The sequence below is a fragment of the Hippocampus zosterae genome, chromosome 3, assembly GCF_025434085.1.
Source record: "Hippocampus zosterae strain Florida chromosome 3, ASM2543408v3, whole genome shotgun sequence".
Taxonomy (NCBI): Eukaryota; Metazoa; Chordata; class Actinopteri; order Syngnathiformes; family Syngnathidae; genus Hippocampus; species Hippocampus zosterae.
The window spans coordinates 13,049,972-13,074,424 of record NC_067453.1 but is presented as its reverse complement, the minus strand read 5'-3'; the positions used below and the strand labels follow the sequence as shown (position 1 = coordinate 13,074,424).

The 24,453-nt window shown below is 40.1% G+C and overlaps 2 protein-coding genes across 4 annotated transcripts in view; one reads left to right on the top strand and one right to left on the bottom strand.

Annotated features, from left to right (window-relative positions):
• Positions 1 to 24,453, bottom strand: part of ada2a (adenosine deaminase 2a) — a 273,392-nt gene that overhangs the window by 18,590 nt on the left and 230,349 nt on the right. The gene's annotated exons all lie outside the window — the stretch shown is intronic.
• Positions 719 to 24,453, top strand: zgc:173742 (DNA topoisomerase I, mitochondrial). Of its 3 annotated transcripts, none has more exons than XM_052061683.1 (21): positions 719 to 916; positions 1,061 to 1,192; positions 2,422 to 2,473; positions 2,748 to 2,794; positions 4,202 to 4,300; positions 4,897 to 4,917; positions 4,991 to 5,078; positions 5,177 to 5,304; positions 5,513 to 5,628; positions 8,165 to 8,286; positions 12,417 to 12,539; positions 13,646 to 13,833; positions 14,175 to 14,319; positions 14,457 to 14,600; positions 15,425 to 15,610; positions 16,534 to 16,602; positions 19,149 to 19,263; positions 20,966 to 21,096; positions 21,417 to 21,517; positions 23,343 to 23,492; positions 24,001 to 24,453. In XM_052061683.1, exons 2-21 carry the CDS (start codon positions 1,074 to 1,076, stop codon positions 24,101 to 24,103), a joined length of 2,247 nt encoding a protein of 748 aa, XP_051917643.1. In that variant the 5' UTR covers positions 719 to 916; positions 1,061 to 1,073; the 3' UTR covers positions 24,104 to 24,453. The 3 variants fall into 3 exon arrangements, with proteins under 3 accessions (XP_051917643.1, XP_051917644.1, XP_051917641.1); XM_052061684.1 differs by having other exon boundaries at positions 719 to 987; positions 4,994 to 5,078; XM_052061681.1 differs by having other exon boundaries at positions 719 to 987.

The window sequence follows — 24,453 nt, the reverse complement described above, 5'->3', positions numbered from 1 at the left end:
GACCTCCAACAAACCTGCATTCATTATTTGTTTAATCTATATAATATGTTCAAATTGACAGATATAGTTTTTGCCTGCTCTACTGTGAGGTGGTGGATGACAGTGACGATATACCACCGTACAGTCACCGTGCACCATTTTAATATGAATGTACCTTGATATCTGATGCATTTTTATTTCATACATTTCACCCAATAACTTCGTGCCTTTAATAATCAGAATATTGCAGGCAGTACAAATCGCGTCGTGTTGCATGAAGTTATGTCGAATTACTAAATTAATATAATATGATTAAAGATACATTAATAGACATTCATAATATTGTAATTTATATTTTGCGTTACGCGGTCTGTTTCTACTTGGGGGTCGTCATTATCGAGGCACGTCAGATTGAATCATCTCGATTAAAATGGGGTACATATTTTTTCTTCGATTTTGCGACTTTTGAATTTCACAGTTTGTGTGACGTATCGGTGCACTTTTCCTGGTTGGAGGTCAGAAATTTCCCAGAAAATTAGAAATACTTGTAAAACTTTCAATGTATTGTAATGTATATGAAACACCCGGTATTGTTGTTCTTGTTGGTTTTCGATGTTTTACGAGTAGACTGTTATTTCATGTTTCAAATGTGTTCATTTAATGAACATATTATATTGTCCTGTACTTGTTGTCTGCAATAATAAAGTTTTTTTTTAATAGGTCGAAGAAGTGCGATTTCCTACTGTCATTGAATGCGGCATTAGTTCATTGCTTTCGTGATTTAACCATGTGAAAAGTTTGTGTACATTTTAGCTTATATCTTGTATTTTCAAATGTGTTGAAAAACGCTGGACGTTTCTTTCGCACCGTCGGGTGCAAACAATCATTTTGTACGTGACACCCCATAATTTTATTAAGAACTGTAGGTAACCTGCAGGTGGGTGGAATTAACTAGTTTGTGTTAATTGGCTAACATTGAAGACGTGCTTATCCTGGTGCGACTGAACGGTAATAAAATGATATAATTCGTGGAGTTTACTTGACCTGTTAATTCACTTATCGTGTCATCTGTTTGTCGAAGGAACTTGTGAGAGATGGGGCCAGAAAAGGACGTGGCAGAAAGCGGGAAGGCCAAGCACAAAGCCTCTCAATTGAATAAGAGGCGAAACGACAATGAGCTTGCTGGAGCCGGAGGTGACGCTATTCAGAGCACGTGAGTTGCTTATTTACCACAAATGTGTACAGTGAAGTCCCCCATGACTTTTGACAATTCTTTTATGATGACTACATTAACCTGTGCAGTCATCCAACATCATTATCACAATGTTTGACAAAAAATACTACGACCACTCCTTCTCCTCCTCCTCTAATAATGATAATCTGGACATAGATTAAAAAAAACACTGCAACGTTTTAAAAGGGATTCAAACCTAGAACAATTAAAAGTGAGGCAAATGCGCAATACACACATGCTGCCTGAGTGCACATTATGAAAATGAAGGACACATCTGATATGTGCTAAGATTAAAAGGAATTGAACACCGTTTCTCATTCAATAGAATTTCAAAGTATATCCAAAGTTAGCTGACAGTGTTTCTACTCAATAGCCAGTCAGACAGTCTACTCAATAGCCACAGTACAATCCATCGGACAGTCACAGCGCTCCATTTTAATTTGGTTTTACCTTGATATCAGATGCATTTTCTGTATTTTCCTGTATTTTTGAGCAAACAAATGCAAGTGAACAAGGCATTATCTGGCAGTATTTTTTGTAGAACAAACAATAGTAGAAACATTAAAAAAAAATTATCTTCAGGATGCTGGCCACCTTTGCTAAAATCGGCCTTAATGAATGGTCACTTGTATGACGTCTCTCATTATATAATATTTTAGCATTTAATACACACCTGTGAGTGTTGTTACTCATTGCAACCAGCTAACATTATCCCCCCCCCCTCTCCCACCCCAATATCACACCCTGACAAAATTGCTGATGTATGATTGCTTTGTATTCTTCAGTGATATAGAACTGATTTTTGTCAATATTTTCATATATGCGGCCCTTTCAAAAAAATAAATAAATTCTCTCATAAGAATATAGTGATGACACTGGGTCATAATTTCAACCCGGCGTCTTGCTTCTCAAGTGTGTAAAGGTTAGACAGAGAAGAAACATGAAAGATCTGAATGGGAACTTCTGGGACACTGCTTCACTAATTGGTGGCATTTTACTACATTGTCTGATTAGAATACCGACCGGGTCAAGACACGAGCCTAACAACTGCTTTGGTTCCTTTTATAAAAGAAGACAGACAGATAAAACGGGCCAATACGTCAAGTTAAAGCAAGTTTTTAATCCATCTATTCAGGTCCATGCTTGTGTTTTATACACTGCACACAAAGCTTGCATTTTCTCTTTATTTTTTTCTTTTTGACCTGCAGTGCAGAGACAACAAAATCTACGGAGACAACTCATAATGGAAAAGACATGAAGGTAAGTCACACTCGTTTTCAACAGTGACTATGTTTACACTCAGGCACTAACCCTTTCAAAACCCAAGTTAACAATATTCTGGTTGCTCAAAGCCATGTAAGCGCCTGCAAACTTCACAATATGCTTAAAAAAATATCACTCTGTCCCATTCTATTCATGGCTGAGTTGCCCTTGAGCAAAATGCCCAGATTATCTTGCGTCCCATCTCAAGCAGGTCCTGTACAGTTAGTGCGTTTCACCATTTTGCTGAGCTTTGATCTGTCTCTCCCTGCAGGTGAAAGCAGCAAAGACTGAGAAGCTAGATTCACCTAGCAATTCCAGGTAGAGATCAACTGTTAATTGTTTCTTTAAGGCCCATATATGTGACAAATCACCCTTAAATGATTGCCCCTAAAATCAAGTTTTCTCAATACTGTTTAAAAAATTCGCATTTTACAGAAAGAGCATCACTTTCCCGGAGAAAAAAAAATCTACCCTGTGCTAAATCTATCTGTGTCTTTTCAGCAAAGTAACAAATGAGGTTGCATGGTTTGAAAAGCTGGATACTCCGTAGGGTGTTGACTGGGGGGGGGGGGGGGGGGGGCAGATGGTGGCCAAAGTCTTGCCGTGTCAAATGTGTCTCACAACAGTGTTTCTGTATCGTTGTTAATGGCTTGTAACTCATCTGTGGTTTTAGCCTCACTCTGTATGAAGAGTGACATTTCAAAGGCGAAATCAGCTTGGAAAAACATTATTAATTGCTGTACAAATACTGCTCATGCTTATGTAGATGCTAAATCGATAATATGGCAAAAACTTAAAAAGGAATAGCTGACAGCAAAAAAACGACAAAATGACGCATGCTCTGATATGACTGAAGTACTCCACGTTTCTCTGTGTTCAAAGTGCACATGTAAACGTTGAACAGACTAATTGTCTCTGGATCACACAAGGGCAATGGCTGCTACTTTTAACTGCATTTTAGACATGAAATCCTCGATGGCACTCAACCTCCATTCATGTTCAACATCTTCAGCTTAACAAAAACGAAAGTGATGTTGTAGTCATTGGTCCTGAGGCCCAGAAACTTTCAACCCAAGTACAAGCAATATCCTTTAATTACAAGTGAAAAATGTGCATATTATTTTAGACTCTGCTGTCAATTGTGTACCGCATATCAAAAATGCTAGAGTTCGCCCCTTTCTCTCTCTCGGGCCAACATACAGATACTAATGCATGCTTTAATAACCTGTCCGAATTATTACTGTATTGCATTGCTTACCCCCCCCCCCCAAAAAAGGATTTCAAGCTTACAATTACCGCAGAACTTAGCAGTACGTGCTGTGATGAATACTAGAGGGTGGTAGCACATGACACTAATTTTAAAATCACTGCAATGGCTTCCCATGTGTGTCATGTTTTGTTTTTTCAGTTTTTTTCTGTGCCCCCCCCACACTTCTTTTTTTCGTTTTAAAATGTCTTAACGATAGGGGTGGCCTATTACTGATCATCATTAAAAAGAGTAACTTGTCATCCCGATTTTTGTCGGTGTTTATTTTTTTTCCTTTCCCCATAAGCTTTAATTGCTTAATGGATTCTGGCTGCAGATCTTGAGATGCCGTGTTTGACAAAGATTCAAACAATGAAAGTTTTTGTGTCTCAAGCAAACATGGTGGACAGACATTTAATCTAATTTTTAATGGATGGTGTTTTTTTTTTTGTTTTTTGTTTTTTAATTGTGTGCGATAGCGAGTTGGACGATGGTCATTTCACTACAAAGAAGAAAGGCGTGAAAAGAAAAAGAATCAAAGATGAGCCTGTTGATATTCCCACCAGTGACGCACAAAAGTAAGTCAATGTCAGCATTCTAAGGTGTTGAGAGAGTCCTGGAAAGGAAGTAATGACTGACCTTGCTACTGAGAGACTGGCACAGATATTAAAACTCGTTTCCTCGAAATAATACATGTAGTTAAGTCTCTCAAAGGTTGTGATGGGGACCTTTATGATGAAACTATGTCGCACCCTTCTGCTGAAGTCCAAACAACACATTGAGTACAATTTGACACGCTAATGTTTGACAGAGAATGATCACTTTTGTGCCATGATGGCAATTGAATGGTACAGGTAGAAAAAGATGGCTGTTAAAAAACAAAAAAAACTAAACTAATGCGATCGCAATGGGAATCACAGAACTTCGTGATATGTTATTGCAATTACGGTACAAAAATATCTTTTTTCTGTTTTTAGTCAAAGTAAATGGGGCTTCTCAAAATAAAGTACAACCCCTGTGCTTCCATGAAGTAATGCAATGTGTTTGCGGTGTTTATCAGTTGAGTCTTGGGAATCATGGTGACAAAGATGAGACCATCAAAGCAAGAACTGTTGTCAAGCCAAATTTCTTTGTACATGCAGTACATTGTCGATTGTGTTTTTTTCTCTTCCAGAACTTCCTCCTCAACAAAAAGGTATACCATGATGTCTGTTGAATTATTTAGCCTCATTAGAAGACCATTTAAGATTACCTCTATCCGGATACAGCAGCAAAAATAAGAAAAAGCAACATTCAGTGGAAGAAGAAAATCATGCCCAACCTCTGAAAAAGAATGCTGAGAAGATTCGCGAAACGGTAAATGTGTCTCCCCAGCTCTCACCAGCAATAATGTATGAGTTGTAAGAACTGTCAATGCTGAGAATAATTGATTTTAAGTGTATTTCTCTGCACAGGATGTGAAGACAGAGGAAGGAGAAAAAACAGTTTCCAAAAAGCCTAAGAAGACAAAGGAGGAGATTAAGGAAGCAAGAGAATTGAAGATCAGACAGAAGGAAGAAGAGGAGCAGAAGCGCTGGCGATGGTTTGGAGATGCCGTTTCTCAACTTGTATTGAACCTGTCCTCATGTTTTATCTATCTCTCTTTTTGTCTCTGACTCACACTCAAACCTATGTTCGCTCTCTCTGTCTCTGTCTCTGTCTCTGTCTCTCTCTCTCTCTCTCTCTCTCTCTCTCTCTCTCTCTTGAGCAATTACCATTGTCAAGTATATCCTTATATCACACCTTGTCAGGTGGGAAGAAGAGAAGTATGAAGCAGGGGTAAAATGGAGGTTTCTGGAACACAAAGGACCCTACTTCCCGCCTGACTACCAGCCCCTACCAGACAATGTTCACTTCTACTACAAAGGTAAGATATCTGCCCAACAGAATTTGCAAACATTTACTCAAGGAAAATCTCTTAAGAGCAACGTAATATGAACAAAGAGTGTGAGACGGAGCATATGGTACCATGAAATTAACAAAATAATAATGTGCTAAGCTGTGTAATATTGTGTAAGTAGGTAGAAAAATCTCATTTCAAGTGGACCGTGATCCAATGCAAGTTGGCTCATAATATGATCAAACTTTCTCATACTTATGAGTCTAACTTCAGCATTTTGTACCAACTGCAGGCCTTTAATACTAGACACGAGAAGACCAGAGAGCAGTACGTTGCAATAATCAAAGCGAGACGTAACAAACGCATGAATTATGCCTGCATTACCAGCAGATAAAATGGGACGGACCTTAGTGATATTGCAGAGCTAAATAAAAAAAATGAAAAATGCAGGTATATTAATATTCATAAAGTTCATTTGAAAAGAGAGTGTTGTGTCAAATATGACATTTTATATATATATATATAATATATATATATATTTATTTATTTATTTTTTGCTGAAACACATCGGGTAATGGGACATTTCTCAAGACTCAGAGTGCTGTCCTTAAATAGGTGCCGATGATGGGCAGGGCCGATGATCACTTGTGCTATTGTAACATTATTTCATAATTTTGTATCAAAATTGCCTGTATTATATCGAATTGTATTGCTGGAAAACATGATCTATCGCTTTGTGTCAAATCATGAGGCCTTGTATACATATTGTATCACTCAAAAAACATCTTACAATCCTACACTGAATCAAACTAAAACCAGTCATTGTACTTTAAAATACAGTAAACCACACGTATTGAGATACGAATTGCATTGTCTTTATTGGAGAAATTAGGGTTAGATACCTTTTCACCTTTGAACCGGTTCAGTTCCAATTCCTACTGTCTTGGATTACAATACTGGTACTCAAAGTGACTAATTTTCTGTACTTGTGTGTGTGTTTACATCTGAGATCAAATTTACTGCAGTGAAAAACCCCCTGTTGTGAAAAATCTCTTGCTGCAAACATGATTTCGTTGTAGAGGAGTTTCACTGTATATGACTATTGTCAAGCTGTGGCTTATTGCCATGGTGACAAGTGCGTTAAACACATTACACCCGTAACACGTGTTGCTCAGGATGTACCCCCCCGCCCCCCCCCAAAAAAAGAGGTGAAATTGCTCAAACAGTTTGAAAATAAACAAAAATAGTTGTGGAATGTTTTGGAGAAAGAAAAAGTAATTTGGTGACTTAGCGTTGTCCAGTGTTGGTGCTGACCCCTTGTTATCAACAATTGAGGGATATTCTTGCAACCTGCATATGAAGTGTTGATGGCCAATGTGTAGTATAATTTACTGAATACTTGTAGTTCCACTCTGTCTCGCGTCATCATTGCACGTGCCACGAATCAACACACTTTGGCTGGCTTGGTCTAAGGCTGTAGCTAGTCATTAGGCACAGGGGTGGGCAAACTACGGCCAGCAGGCCGGATCCAGCCCGTTGATCTTTTTAATCTGGCCCGCCGAAGATTGGTGCACAATTAAGGTTTGATTGCATTCATTTCGTTTGGACTTGTAATGACAGGTATTTCAACACCAGGTGGCGCAGTTATTTCAAGTTGCAGAGCACAGGGGGGGGGGGGGGGTGAAGAAAGAGGGAGAGAGTAATGACTATGGAAGGGAAAGTGATATGTATCTGATTAAACGAAGCGGGTAACAAAGTACGAAACATTCAGGAGACGCCTGGAGTCGGAAAGACTCAAATCTACGAGACTTTGAAAAACAAGGAAGCGATTCTTACTCAGTCCGATTCTGGCAATTTCAATGCTCAGAGTGAATTGCTTAGAATTTGAACATTTCCTAGAATGGTTTGATTATCATGTTAAAAACTTTCCGCAAACTGGACAGCTAATAAGAGTCGGAGAGCAGTCAAATGTGTACAGCGTGAACAACAGGGGGCTCAGTACACATCCTTGAGGAGAACCGGTGCTGAGTGTGATGGTGGAGGAGAATGTTACATTATTTCTGGCATACAAAGACATTGTGCTATCTTCTTTATTTTCTATTTCTAACTTTTGGCCCGGCCCTCCACAATATTTTCTGCTTCTCATTTGGCCCCCCCGGAAAAATAATTGCCCACCCCTGAATTAGGATGACCATGGCAAACATAGTTAGAGCCCCTCCACCCTGTGACTTTTCACCGTAGAAAGATAGTTTAATCTGGATTTGCTTAGTGTGCATGTTTTTGTTTGTATTGTGTTTAGAATGCTGATCTTTGTCCTTGTCCCAGAGCCCCCTTATATAAATTACTGCAAGTGATTAGTCTGGCAGGACTCTGGAGTTGTTGGACTTTTGTTGCATGATCAATGTTATTCTTAACGTTACTTACGTTAGGAATGCTTGTTGAAGTGAATTCAAGGGCTTGGTAATGTGGAATATATTACTTCTTTGTCCATTAAATATATATAGATCATCTTGCATTGTAACAAGATCATCACATTATTGTTTTTGCTTTAATTTGTGCACAGGTAAGCGAGTGAAGCTGAGCCTGGCAGCTGAGGAAGTGGCTGTGTTTTTTGCTCAGATGTTAGATCATGAATACACTACGAAGAAAGTTTTTCGTGAGAACTTTTTCACCGACTGGAGAAAGGTAAATAGAAACTCGTGATTAAAAGAATAATGCTAGTATGTTATATGAACAACCCTGATGGTATATACCATACCGTATTGGCCCGAATATAAGACGGTGTTTTTTGCATTGAAATAAGACTAAAAAGTGGGAGTCGTCTTATATTAGGGGTCTAGACATTCTACCCATTCACGACGCTAGATGGCGCCAGATATCATTGAAACGAATGCTGAACTTGACTCCCCAGGCCAAAGCGAACCCCTGTCACGAAGAAGAAAAATAAAAATGGCGGTAGCACGAAAAATAAAAAATAGCAGTAAGAAAGAAAAGAGAAGAAAATAATAGAATAGATAACAGAAAATGGGAGAAACGTAGCGACAACCTGGAGAAAAGTGGGTCAAAGATCGGCCAGGTTAACCGGCAGCTGAGAAGTTCTGATGTAATTTACATTTCAAAAACCAGAAGCCATTCACTTACGAATGTGATTGCACTTTAGTTTACAAATTTACATTTTCAGATATAAAGATTTGAATGAGGCAAAATAACATTTTTTCTCTCAGATATATTTTCATAATCATTTGTTTCAGATGTACTGTAATTATTTTCTGTATAAAAATTAATGTGGTGTTCAAAAAGTATTTTTTCAAACTTGTCTTGAAAAAGAGGGGGTCGTCTTAGAATCAGGACCGTCTTATATTTGGGCCAATACGGTACTACAGAGCAGGGGGTATCCAAGTCCGGTCCTCAAGAGCTACTATGCAGCCTGTTTTAGATGTCCCCCTCCTCAAATACCTCTGATTCAAATGACCAGCATATCGGCAAGTTCTGAGAAGCCTGTCAATGATCCTGATCATTTGAATAAGGTCTGTCTGGAGCACCCAACTTTGGCATCACCGCTGTTTAGCATTCTTGTAATTATTGTGTCCAGCTAGCTTATCAGCTTTTGAATAGAGCTTTAATCTAGTATTTTCCCCCCTTTTCAGAAGCTTAAACTCTTAAAACAAATACTTTTAACTGAATACAATTAATGATTTATAAAAACTTGAATTGTAAAAATGTGCATGACACTGTATATGAAATGAGATCCAGTGCATTTATTTTCTAAAAGGGAATTTACAATTATTAAGTGTACATGAAAAACAATGGTTATGTTAATTAACTATGGCTAAAGACCGTATTCCCTCATTGCTCAGTTTAGAGAGGCAACCAGCTCTTGGAAGAACTTCTATGGACACATGATGAACTCCTATTGAAACAGCTCAAGGAATATGAATGGAAACAGGGTGTGCCTGAGATTATTTATGTTTTGTATCCTTAATTAAAAAAACAGAAAAAAACACTTCATGTTGGTGTTTAGATTTGTGATGGGGAAAATACAGTTATTTGATTTTAGATGAGGGCTGTACCATAAAATATAGAAAAAGTAAAGCGCACGGAATTCTTTTAAGGTACACAATATATTTTCTTAGATTAGAAAAAAAATGTCGATGGCCGCTTATTTTCCAGGTTTGTGCACAATGTATGTTTCGATAAATATTTAACTAATTCAATTCAATTGTATTTTGTAGAGCACTTTCGAACAGCCATCGCTGCATACAAAGTGCTGTACATGGAGCAATTTAACATATACAATAAACAGTAAAACAAATCGGTAACAAAGACTGTAGAAAGCATTGAACAGTAAAACCAAGAACAAATCTGAGTCGAATGCCAAAGAATACAAGTCAGTTTTGAGGAGGGATTTGAAAATGGGCAGCGAGGAGGCTTGCCAAATGTTCAGTGGGAGGTCAATCCAGAGAGAGGGACCAGCAACAGAAAAGGCTCGATCCCCTCTGAGCCTCAGTTCTTGGCACTTCTAATAATGTCTGGTCTGCAGACCTGAGGCGGCTGGCAGGTGTGTAGGGGCGGATGAGCTCAGAGAGGTAAGGTGGCGTGAGGTCATTTAGAAATTTGAAAACAAAGAAGAGGATCTTGAAAATAACTCTAAAATGTATGGGGAGCCAGTGAAGGGATGCCAGAGTAGGAGTTATGTGCTCCCTCTTATGAGTACCAGTCAAGAGGTGAGCAGCGGCATTCTGGACCAGCTGAAGGGGCTTAATGGAGGACTCTGGCTGACTCCAAAGTAAAGGGAATTTCAGTAATCGAGCCGGGATGTGACAAAGGCATGAATTACTCTCTCAAAGTGTTCATGAGAGAGGAGAGGTTTTACTTTGGCCAGCTGTCTAAGGTGAAAGAAGCTGGATTTAACAACGGCACCAATTTGCCGGTCAAGTTTGAAATCACTGTCCAGTTTAAGGCCCAAGTTTGAGACTGTTGACTTATGATAAGGAGACAGGGGGCCCAAGTCTACTGGATGGGGTGTACAAGGGCCACTGGGACCAAACAGTATCACCTCTGTCTTCTTTTCATTGAAATTCAAGAAATGTTGTGCCATCCAGGTTTTGATTTCTTCCAGCCAGGACAGAAGTGGCCTTAACGAGAAGGCGTCTTTTTTGCTTAGTGGGACATAGATCTGGCAGTCAACTGCATAGCAGTGGAAGGGAAAACCATGTTTCCTTAAGATGGAACCCGGTGTGCAAATAAAACTACCATCGTTGACTGGTGTCAATCAGGGTGTCTTGTACAGGGAAAATGATGCAAGAAGCTTGTGGGCATATCATGCAGAATTAATTTTGCACTGCTTAGTGTTCAATGCACTTGAAAATATAATTTGTATGAATGCATTGATATGCTAATACATACAAGTAGCTTCTCTGCATCTGAACAAATCCAATTAAACTGTTATATTAGAGGCGGAAAAAACTCTTCTCGCTCCACTGCCCTCAGTGCCCACCTCCTGTCGTTTATCAGACAAGATACGCTTATGCTGACTGGATGTCCAGACAGCCACGGTGTTTGTGCAAGTCAACATCGGTGAGAGTGTTTCTCTATGGGTCAAGTTTTACATTTTCAAACTCATTTGACCTCCGACAGGGTGCAGTGGCAGCAATTGTTGACTGAGAGATTAAACTCATTAAAATCCTGTTCAGTGTTGATTGTCATCAATTTTGGAGAAGTCATTTGCCAGCTGCGAAATACTTTTCCCACGTTATTGCTTTGAATGAGGCTAACTCACCTGTGGTGAACCGCAACATGTTCTCCACCGTATAAATTGTGGCCAGTTTGAAAAGCTTGGTCAGAGACAAAAGGTGTGCATCGAAAAATCAAACTTCGTTTGTTTTGGTTGCGTGGCACTGTCTTCATCTTCTTAGGCTGTCAGAATCAGAATCGCCTTTATGGTCATTGCATTACATACAACAAAATTTGGGCGCTACTCCTTAGTGCATTTCGTAAAAAAATAAAATAACGCATTAATAAATACAAAACTCAACAACACTGTGCCGGTGAAAGATGTTTTGAGTCAACTCACAGAATAACTGTGTCAGCCCAACTCGCAACATTTTGACTCATTGTGTGTGTGACTATCCTTGCTTTGTTCGCACGTCAATGACACCCACACAATTGTGCTTCAGTTATCTAATAATAATGTAACACACTGTGTTTTGGGGCAGTAACAGGAACAGCCTTCTCACGATTTTTAAAAAGTATTTAATTGGATGCAATGTTCTTGTATGTAAAATGTATGTAACGCCATTTATTTAGAACACGTTACATTCATCATGTACTGTACTGACAAAAAAGTTGAATTGTGTTTATGGACAGAGGCCAGAATTTCAGACATTTTTTTCATTGGTTTGACAGCTTAAGGAATATAAATAGTCCCATATGTTGCCATGACATTTTTTCCCACCCCTAACATTTGAAATATTCCCTCAAGTGGGAGCAACCATTTGATTCCTTCTTAGCAGTTTCTTTGAAGAGATAAACATTTTGAGCAAAAACTTGAAGACTGTCTTTTCTGAAGTAGCTGTCACATTACAGTGTCACAAATGCCATACATTATAAGGGAAGTGTCAAAGAGAGATCCAAACACAGCCCGTATCAATCCAATGGCTTTTGCATTGAAGTGATGACAGCGATAACCATAAACTTGTAAATTTGAGTAAGGCCATGTGACAAGAGTGTCGTGTCAAACATTTTTCAACTAGTCGTGCTAGTTTTCCCTCCTTGCACTTGGGAGCAAAATGTAACTAACCTTTCACTTGTTCTAGGTGATGACGCATGAGGAGAGGTTGTTCATTCAAGATCTTGACAAATGTGATTTTGGAGAGATTCATGCAATGTATCAAGCCAAAGTAGAGGAAAAGAAAAACATGAGCAAGGAGGAGAAACTGGTAAGATTGCAGTGTGTTGGCATCGGAGACTTTTCAAAATTATTTGACTGAGTACAGCAGGCATGTCCAGCTCCGGGCCTGGAGGGCCACTGTCCTGCCTGTTTTCCAGCTCTCCTGGCTGCAACACATCTGATTCAGATGATCAGCTCATCAGCCAGCTCTGGCAGGACAGCGGCCCTTGAGGACCGACTTTGGGCACCCCTGGTGTACAGTATTTACTGGCTGTAAAGCGCTGCTCAGCGACCAGCATAAGTTTTGAAAAATGGTACAATGCTTTCATCAATACATTTGTCAAGTACGTCTCACTGAAGTCAAATAATGGCAAATATTTTCATTGCGGTTCAGCCCGCACGGAAAACTCCCATGCCACTCATCCATTAGCAACCGTGGATGTGTTCTAGCTGCAAGCGGTAACTGGTTATAAATTCCACATCCGAGTGCAGGGATTCTCACCTGTGGGTCGGGATTCAAAAGAATTAGCCAGCTTGTTTAAATAAAAAAATTTTACGATGTGTCCTACATCCAACAATATAAGGCGCGGTGAAGAAATTGGCACAGCAAGGCATACGCAGTTAGGGCTGTACTTGCTGTTTTACATTTGATTGTTCATGGCCTGTAAATGTTTTCCATATAGTTATTTGCTGTGATGACTTTAGTCGGTGTCAGTTAATGATGTCTAGGACACGTTCTGACTTGCGTACAAAGTCGGGTTACGTTGCTGCTGAAGAATGAAGGTTCGTTGTAAGCCGAGGAATGTTTGTGTCGTAAAATATTTTAGATGCATCACAGATCGTTCTCATCATGAAGACATTTTGACAAGGCAATGCAGTAATGCATTTAAAACGAAAGAAAACAGTGATCATGTTCATTCTTGGAGAACAGTAGTCTATTTTGAACACTATTTTTTTCTGTATTAACGTCTATAAAAGTAATTTGTGACTTTGCACCAAAAGGGAAACACAGTTCCTGGGGTAACACCAGTTGTGAACCACTGGCCGACTAGATGATGTGTATGTGGCCGTTTTTCTACTTTGCTGCATTGTTTCTGTTGTTACCGATTTCGGTTTCTTTCATTTGGTCTTGGGTCCGTTTGTAATCCGTTGCAGGTTTTGAAAGAGGCCAATCAGAAGATAGTGGATGAGTTTGGCTACTGTCTACTAGACCACCACAGAGAACGTATTGGCAACTTCAAGATTGAGCCTCCGGGGCTGTTCAGGGGTCGAGGCGAGCATCCCAAACAAGGCATGCTGAAGAAAAGGATCCAGCCCGAAGATGTCATAATCAACTGCAGCAAGTGAGCGAAAAATAACATTTATCCACAGATGCGTGATATTGAAGTGATGTAAATGTGAAGGCTGACTTGACAAAAAGCTTAGTGATCGTTTTGTCTGCCAGGATTGAAAATTTTAAATCTGACTGTCAATCATCGATCAGGCTTGATCAGATTTAGCGGTAGCCAATGCTTGTTCTCTTCCCCTCAATCAAGTTATTGCGTAGGCCTTTGAAAGCAAACCCATCATGGAGGTGCACCATACAGATGAAAGATACACCATACAGTTCAGCTACATTTGAGCTGACTTGCAGTAAAATGCACTTGGGGTACTTGGTGATTCTTTCGTGCTCTGTTTGCCACAGAGAATCCTCCATTCCTGTGCCTCCTGCCGGTCATCACTGGAAGGAAGTTCGACACGACAACTCTGTGACATGGCTGGCCAGTTGGACAGAAAATGTCCAGGGGGGCATTAAATATGTCATGCTTAATGCCAACTCCAAACTCAAAGTCAGCAAATTTTCTTGACATCTGCAAGTGAACCGTTTGCATTAGTTAGATACAGGATTGTTACATAGTTGTTGTTGTTTTTTTTAACTCTACCGACATTCCATCTTAATATATATTTATGTTTTTCTTAATATCAGGGTGAAAAAGACTGGGAGAAATTTGAGGTTGCTCGCAAGCTTAAGACGCATGTGGATGGCATTCGGAAGCAGTACCTTGAGGATATGAAGGCTAGAGAGATGCACATTCGACAAAGAGCTGTGGCCCTCTACTTCATAGACAAGGTCTGATTTGTTGAATCAATATATGAATCGAGTAATACGGATACCAAATTCTCCATTACTACACACCATTAAGATGAACCGGTCACACTGGTTTTAACGTTCCAGTCTAAATTGAAGACATGAGCATATGCAAAATCAATGCTTGATCGTCTTAACAACCTTTTCTGCCTCATAAGATGAAATACCTTTTGCAAGGAGTAGACTTGATTCAATGTAACCTTTATTTCTTCCCCCTGTGTTCCCTTCTCAAGATTCCTTCTCTTTCCTTAATGGCCTTTTAGGAAGCTTTTCCTTTCCCACACGGGGGCGGGTTGTAGACCAAGGGAGTCTTGTTAACTGTGGCCATGCGAGTGTCCCTTTAAGACTCTTTTGATTAAGTGATATACACTGTCAATAGACTTGACTTGATGTGTGTGCCCTAAGGTGAGTTGAGTACAATAATAGTGATCCTTTGATTACTCTTGACTCTGCCAAATACTATTTCAACCCATCCATTTTCTCTTGGCTCGCGGCATTTTGGGTTCACGAAGTATTGGGGAACTAGCTCGAAGTAAACTTGTGCCGTCTGCACGAAAGCCAACTATATGTGCATTTACCATTGCCAAAACATGAACACAATAGTTTGAGATCTCCAAATGCTACTTCCAAATTTTGGCCAGGGGTGGAGTAAATCTTACATTGGGTGTTAGTCTTGTTTGTAAATGTGTTAAGCTGTGTGTTGTTGATTTTACTGGCAAACGCTTGTTCTGAATTTGTGTAATGAAGATGAAAGAATGCTTGGTGTAGATTTCATATTGATCTCTGCGTCTTTTGACCCAAAAAAGCTGGCGCTGAGAGCTGGTAATGAAAAGGAGGAGGGAGAGACGGCCGACACAGTGGGCTGCTGTTCGCTACGTGTTGAGCACATCACACTGCACAAGCAGCTGGATGGCAAAGATTGTGTAGTGGAATTTGATTTCCTGGGCAAAGATTCCATTCGCTACTACAACAAGGTTCCAGTCATCAGTAAGGTAACGGAACAAAGGTCATCTGAGCTCATCCACAGCTTCTCTCTCTCTTTCACCACATGCACACCCACAGACATGCACCTGCAAATTTTCTGTTTAAAAGAAATCTTATCATGTATCCATGGTTTGGTGTTATATGCCTACTGAAGACTTTGCTGTGTCCCTCACTCTTGCGGTTCTTGCGTACGTTCATTGAGGTAAAGTTTTATTATTTTTGACGCCCTACAGATTTTTCATTACAGCTCAGCATCATAACCAGCTCAATAGCCAATTTGGTTATGTTTCTACACCAGATGGTGTTTGTTAGACTCTCCTGAAAAAAAAGTAAAAGTGCTATTGCAGATTTGGTATCTGTATTGAGGAATGTTTGCTCCCTGGCATGGAATGTGGGTTTCATAAATACATTTTGCCTTTAATCAGAAAGTCAAGGTTATTTATAAATGGCTTGGTGAAAGTTACACACCGGTACATTAATCAGGATGGCCATCAAATATCTTGGCAATCTGATATCTGTTTCATAGTGTCTGCCCTTATTTGTGTGTGCGTGCGTGCATGTGTGTGTGCGTGCGTGCATGCGCGATTAAATGAGTGTATGCAAAAGCAATGTACTTGACAGAATTAATTGGTCCCCAGCCTGATAGCAAAACTAATTCCCATGAAATGTGTGCGATTGCTAAATGTCACTCTGAATTTTAAACATTTCCATTTGTGAAATCAGCAAGTCAGAAATGCACAGGATGGTAGACCTCTGGTTTGCCTTATCTTTGCACTCAAGATTGAAGGGTAAATAATGTAAATGAGCTCAGATGACCCTATTTATAAATTTGTAAGTTTGTCTTGATATGAAAGCAAGAAATTTGAGGATATATTCATTCATTATGCAGTTCCGACAACAAAATTTGTGAACATTGTTTTTCTTTCAACAGGTCTTTAAGAATCTTAAGATTTTCATGGAAAATAAGGACCCTGTAGATGAGCTCTTTGACCGCCTCACCGTGAGTGTCTTCATAGCTTCGTATCTCCCGCTGTTTCTGTCAATATTTTAAAGTATTTTTGCTCATTTATTATCCAGAGAGTAACTTAATTACTCTGCTCGTTGGTGGATTTATAAGAGGGAGTGTTGAACCAACTGAAGAATCAATTGAATTGGAAAGCAAAACGGTATATACTTGTTAAGTTGAATAATAACTCCACTTGTATGATGATTGAAGAACTCTTTATTTCGCCACCGCTCACTTTGACCAACAGAACAACAACTGAACTCTCCCCCCAACCCGGTGCTCTCATTCCCCATCATTGAGGCAGCACTGCCCCCTAGCAGTGTGATATTGTGACGGTTATTACTAAAAATAAAACAGTACTGAGATGTATTCTGAGCAGGATGCCCTGGCAGAAGTGAGAGGTGTAAGTTACATAATTGGATGTAAAGTGAGTTTGTTGCTATTAAAGTTTTAGATGAGCAGAAGAGACGAATTTGTTTCAGGCTAGGGGTGGAAAAGGAGATCATAAACACTGAGGGTGGTTTGAAGCAAAATGAAACCCTCCACGAAGTGAACATGGCAGGTCGATGAATTTCTACCGAGAAAATGTCTTTTCCGTCTTCGGCAACTAGCTGTCGGCAATGGATTGCAACAGTTTCCCCTCCGCTCGGAAACAGAGCTTGTCAGAGTCATTATTTGTCATGTGAAAACACAACCCAGGCTAATAGATTGTCCTCACTGGGATCTCCTGTTTGAGATCGCTACTTGGGGTGCAGTAATGCTGTCAGCCCACAGACAGGTGACCCTGTAAGTGCTTTGACTGTTGAGGGGCATTTTTCTGTCGCTCAACAGGGCTGGAGGTGAGAGCAGATACAACCGTTGAATTGACATTTTGTAGCAAAAGAGTTGCAGGAAGCTGAAAGAAAATCGTTTAGATAAAGCATGAGAGGGTCTGCCGGTCCGCCACCTCCAGCTTGTGGAAAAGGAAAAAGACTTGAAACAGGATTATATGGGGGGTGGGTGGAGGGGGGGGGGCAATTGGCGCCAAAGTTACGCTGCTTCTCCTGCGTAGCCTTCGGCATGTTAGAAAATGTCAGGTTGTGTTGGAGGTGGCATGGTAATGGCTGCTTTGGGCAGATCTGATTGACACGCAGAAAGGCCAGGCCATGCAAAGAGCGAGGGAAGGATGGTGAGAGTAGTGCAGGAATAACAAATGGTATATGATGGCAAGGCTACAGCAGAAAAGAGAGAGGGAATGTCAAAAGGTTAAGAGGAGCTACAAGTCTGATTGATGACCGTTTATTAGTCTGAGACGTAGCCGCGACTGAGTCGGGGTTACTCAAGTAAGATTCCTCTCAACTCCATGCAAGTATAAAATGCACACACACATTCTCAACATAACATTACTAAAAGGCGGCTGTCTGGATTTTGAACAGTAATGGGAATTAAACGACAGAGCACATTGGCTTCTGTGCTTGTTTGCTCGTCTTATAATGATAAATAGCATTGTGGGGAATGTGAGCGCACGTACCTCAAAATGTGTGCTTCTAACTGGATTTATGCAGCCTTTGACTTTCCGTACCAGCCCAAGGTACTTTGAGCTCAATATGATGCACATCTCTTAGCCTCCCTTGTAGAGCAACAACACACACAACTCACACTACCGGTACTTAAATCAATATGTTTACTTAGATCTACAATATAGCTTGCCCATCTTGAAAACATTCTGCAGCTATTTTTTACAATAAGTACTGAGAAAACGACATGGACAAACACACATTTGTACATGTAAGAAATTCTAAGGGGAATTATACTCGCCCCTCAGACTCTCCTAAGCCTTCATTAGCATGGCCAGTGCAGAGTTAGGTCCCCCATTAGCCAGGTAAAGGCTGCTGTAGCTGTGTGCACCATGTTCTTCAACATGCGAATGCAATACATTATAATACAATACAATACATGCTGATTTATATAGCGCTTTCACAACAGCGGCAGCTGTAACAAAGCGCTTAACAAAACAGTTAACATAAAGTAAAATAATAAACACAACACATAACATATAACACGGACAGTCATGCAGTTCTAACCACTAGTCCATCACACGCTTTGTGCACATGGATGCTTACATGTCCATTGACATGCTTGCTCTATTTAATAGGTTCACCTTCACGCAAAAATATGCCCTCGGAAAGCGGGGTACTGGCCCCGCGTTGATTAAACCAAGCATCATCATTCTTGCAATTTTAATCTGAATAATTTATTCTTTTTGCCAAACCTACCGCAAGTGAATGTTAGCACAGTGGCATTGCAGGCTTTCATCCCTGCTGACGCCAATGGTCGGCTGCTGCCTATAACACGTCAAACTTGCTATGATACCTACACAGTGCCAGAGGGTGGAAGGTGTTGTGAACTTTATGAAATTTAATGAAGAAAACAGCCTAGACGTGGGATCTGTATACCACAGTGCCATCTAGTGGTTGTAAAGTGGAATTGCATCTCTTCATATAATGACTGTGCACCTTGTTCTTCCTCTCTTTGTCCTGTCCCGTTTGTTCCCATGACAGACCACCATGCTGAATAAGCATCTGAGTTCCCTCATGCCAGGTCTGACAGCAAAGGTTTTCAGGACATACAATGCCTCCATCACTCTGCAGCAGCAACTCCAAGAACTCGCAAATGGTAATTCAAGGTGTTCTAACCACACTATGTAGAACAGGGGTGCTCAAACTTTTTGGATCAAAGATCTACTTTTTTGATCAACTAACCTCCCGGGATCTACCCTTACCGGGACGCGCGCACGCACACACACACGCACGCCCTGATGAGAAACAGCCTGAAACTGAGGCATGCGACGCACTTTTGCAGCCTGTTAACTATCGTAGCTCACACGTACCGTTTTAAAGTGCTTCCCTGGGCCCTCCTAGATTCCTATTCTTTGCTCGTGCCCTCGGTGAATTGTACACGAAGCAAACTCTGAATGAGAATAATGACGATAAAAGATAAAGTGCAACAGTTCTGATCACAAGCTGCAATTGCAGACTGCTGAGAGCTAACAACTTCCGGTGACGTAATCACGCGCCACCGTAAATTCAATATTGACCTGCTTTATTTTATTTTTTAATATTTTTTGGGTAAATATGAGACTGATAAGATGATTAGGGTGCAGTGTACATTAACACAAAAATATATTATTAACATGTACAAAAACACACATTTGTTTTTTTTTTTTCTCCTCGACACTCCTCGATCTACTTGGGACCTGTCTTAGATCTACCGGTAGATCAGGATCTACCGGTACCTAATGAGCACCCCTGATGTAGAAGCTTAACCTTGTATCCGTTGTTGTTTCTCACTCGATGGGTACCAGCAGCCTGCTAATGTCACATTTTGTGTCAAGAATTGGTCACAAGTGGCACAACTGTTCTGAAGATGTGTTCCATCTTGGATACATGCAAATTAACATTTTATACATGCAGCGGTATGAACTAGATGTTCAAATGTGAATGTGGCACTTTCAATCTCTGTGCTCAAAAGAATACTGATGTCACTCAGCCTTTCCATTTTTTACAAGCTTTCATCCGATGAGGCTTGAGTTTCACAGTTTACCCAAGATACTCCATAGTGACTTGAACCTGTGTGTGATGTATATGCCCTAGATCAGAGATGGTCCGTAACATGTCAGATGTACTCTGTTGCATTTACGCGAGTTACTTTTCGGAAATATTGTACTTATCAGAGTAGTACCAATGCAACATTTTTTTTCAACTCATAATCAAATATTTTTATTAGGAAACTCAAATGGGGAAACTCATCTAACATTACAGAAAAGAAGGTATTTAGCTCAGACTATTTACAACCTTTGCTCGGCCTGGTGGGAAGTGAGCGTCAATGGCCAAATGTCATTTCTTTATTTGCAACCTCGGTAAACATTTTACCGCCTCACACAAGAACACTGAGAGAAACAAACATTTGGAAAAATTAGATGTTCATGCCCCAATGTTGCATCTCTTTACTGTGGCAATTAAAGATGACGTCACGTTATAGATGTATGTGCCAAATCAGTCGTCTTTCGTGTCTCAATTATTGATATCGTAACACTTGTCCATTTTTTGCTTTGTTTTTCCAAGTGCAATTAAATTCAAATATCAACACTTGCTTATGGTTTTATCTTCTCTACCCAGCGCTTCCCAAGATAGAAGGGACCTAGTCGACTTTGAGTGGAGTGCTGTGAAATTGTGAATGCTTGTCTGATAGTTGTGAGCAGGCAGTAGAGCAGGGCCATTAAACCAGCAGTCCCCCCAATCACAGTGCATTTATTGACAGTCAGTGTTCCCCATCAGAACTGTCTCAATGCAAGCTTTTGTTTTGTTGCCCTCCAAAGAGTCCATGGACAGTGACGCGGAGAAATTGCTGTGCTACAATCGAGCCAACAGAGCGGTTGCAATTCTCTGTAACCATCAGCGGGCACCGCCAAAGACTTTTGAGCAGTCTATGGCGAATCTTCAGGCTAAGGTATGTTATGTGGTGGACATGCAAAAGGCATAATGTGTGACACACACACACCACCACCACCTTTACAAGAGAGTGACCCTGGGTACCCATTTTGAAGACATGGACGACATCAAGATGGCTGTAATGACGGACCTCCAAGGCATCTCGGAAGAATCCTTCCAGGAGCATGAAAGCGTGACAGAGAAGGCTGGGAAATTGTTAACAATTACCTCAAGGGGAACAATTGCAATTTGGATTTGAAATGTGTCTTTTCTGTTACACCGGTCCTGGAACGTTGCTGACCCATATGCATCGCAACTGTCTTTATCTCATTTAATCAGATTGATACAAGAAAGGAGCAGCTGGCGCTTGCCAAGGTGGAGCTGAAGCAAGCTAAAAAGGATGCAAAGGAAAAAGGCAACTCAGACCCCAAGCTGCAGATGTAAGTATTTAAAATGTCTGAAAGTAGCTCACAATATACGTACCGGTACATAATGTATGTGACTGCTTAATTTCTAATGATAAACTCCATCAAGATGACTTAAAACTAGTGGCAGATGCTGGTCTGTCAAGGAGAAGCTCAATTTTGGCCGACATCATAATATGTGTCCGTTTATTTATACGTGCCAGGCTACTACTACTCCGTTCCTTTTCAAGAAAATACCAACAAGGCGTCTTTTCCAGGGACTTAACTAGTGTCCTACAACTACAGCAAATACAATAAAACCCACCAGAAGTAAAATATTAATTCGTCGCTAGTCGTTTTCAACAGAGTGTCGCTAAAATGATTAAAAGTCTCCAGTTCAATTTAGAACAGAATGAGAATTGAAAGATGCTCCTACAGATGCCTAAATTAAAAAGATTGATGATTGGCTCATTTTGCTGTCAATCAAAAAGAGATTCCTCAGACAGATCACCCAATCATCATGCAGCAAAGCTCAGCATCTGGTCCAGCCGATACATGCCCACTGTCCATAGACTCCCAGAGACGCTGAGCGTCCGTTGGGCGGGACGAAACCAGCATTCATCCAATGCCTCATTTCAATGCCTTGGGATAACGGGCTCTGAACGTTCGAAACGCCCAGCGTCCGCGCTGCAGATGCTCAGCGTCCACACAGTTTAAAGCACGGGGAAGCTGCGGGAATGAATGAGAAGAGAATCATGTCGTAACCAGTCTTAAGAAGCTGATTCAGAACAAAAGTTGAGCGCGTTGTAGCGCATATTTAGTCAATGACATGTACACACAATTGTGTGTACACACCAGAGGTGATTGCTCTTAAGACTGCAAAGGAAGCTCGGCTTCCCCTAAAATGTCAAAAAGTAAGTGATCAAATATATGCGTGTACAGGGTGCGACATGTTTATATTTTAATACTTTTTATATCACAGCCTTGATTTTTATTTGTATGGCAATAATCAGCTGACTTGGCCTGAAGTCCATAGTTCTTCAGCTCATTAACAAAAATGATCACTACCGTATTTTTCGGCTTATACGTCGTTACGGGTTATAAATCGCACCAGCCATAAAATGCATTATTTAAGGAGAGGAAAGAAAAAAAAAAAACAAAAACAAAAAAAAAAAAACAACGTGAGTTGCACTGGAGTATAAGTCGCATTTTTGGGGGAAATTTATTTGATAAAATCCAACACCAAAAACATACATGTCATCTTGAGAGGCAATTTAAAATAAAAATAAAACTAGAGAACAACAGGCTGAATAAGTGTACGATATGCTAACGTTACATGATGTTTAAACAACTAACTGTGAATGTGTTCACGAAACATATTAAGAGTTATTTAGACAACTATAGCACAAAGAACATGCTAACAAATTTACCAACCCATCAGCCTCACTCCAAATCACGAGATCCAATGAAACCTTCATGCTCGGTGTCACTTTTAAATAACTCCGCCAACTCCGGAGGTAAAAGATGCAGCGCTGACTCTTCTGCGTTGCTTACGTCAGAGTCATCGTCAGTCTTTTTTCTCAGTTACCACCAACGAGGGAAGTATCAACACAGGCCAAGAGCACCCTCTTGCTGTTAATGTGAAAATAACGTGATGTGTACAATGTGTTAACCATTTCATACATAAGTCGCTCCAGAGTATAAGTCGCACCCGTGGCCAAACTATGAAAAAAAACTGCGACTTATACGCCAGAAAATATGGTATTTTAAGAAGACTTTATTGATCCCTTAGAGCAGGGAAATTCATTGAGCTCCTGAAAATAAAGTATTTTTGTGAGTTGTCTCTGATGTGATACTCAAGAGTGGTGGAGAAGAAGGAAGCAGCTGTAAAGCGCTGTAAAGAGAGGCTTCTGAAGCTGGAAGTCCAGGCTACGGATCGAGAGGAAAACAAACAGATTGCACTGGGTACCTCCAAGCTTAACTATTTGGATCCACGTATCAGTGTAGCTTGGTGAGTGCATGAGGCAACCACTCATCTTGATGACAAAATTAATATTGGACAATTTCTTTCTATGTATATTTTTTATACCTTAAAATTCACATACAGTGCCTGCAAGACCACAAATTAACTGTTTTGATGTGAGGCTTTTTATTGTTGTTCATTATCAATAAGCCATATACCGACAACGGTTATAGTTGATAAATCCAGTCGAACTTCTGTAGTTGATAGCATTTGTTAATGAGGCAGAACATAGGTTTGTCCTCAAACACTAGCCGTAAATAACCTCGATAAATTGTATTGTCGTTAGTTTATGATTCACCATAATAGCATGTATTGGAGTTCCAATTTGCTTCTTTGAGACGAGTTTTGAAGGAGGTCGTTCTTGAATGCTTTTCATCTTGACAAGACTTTTGGGGCATAGGCATGTTGCACCTTAAACCCGATACAAAAAGGCTTTGTGTTGTTGCAATATTTGACAGAGTATAATCTGATACTTCCTTTTTTGTACTTGTTTCAGGTGCAAAAGAATGGGGGTACCTCTTGAAAAAATCTATAATAAGACCCAAAGGGACAAGTTTGCCTGGGCTATTGACATGACAGATATTGACTTTGAATTCTAAGTCTTCACTTGGACAATTGCAATTACGTGACCTCTGTCATTCCGTTCAGTAGACTTAATGTTGCATTGATAACATGTTCTCATGCTATTGTTGTTTTTTGATGCAGCGTTGTAACAGGATCAATTAGGGGTTTTTTTTCAACTCTCGACAGGTTTGCTTTGTTTGGCCCTTTACTTTCGTAGATTACTGTTGCATTTTTGTTGTACAGTTTTGTTTGCATTCATTTGAATAAAAGTTAGTGCTGTGCATTGAAGTGCCAAGTGTCTTTCAGTTAAACACCATTCATTTGGATTACCGGTAACTACTGGACAGAGTAAACGCGTATCATGCAATTAATTTGCTTAGTAAAA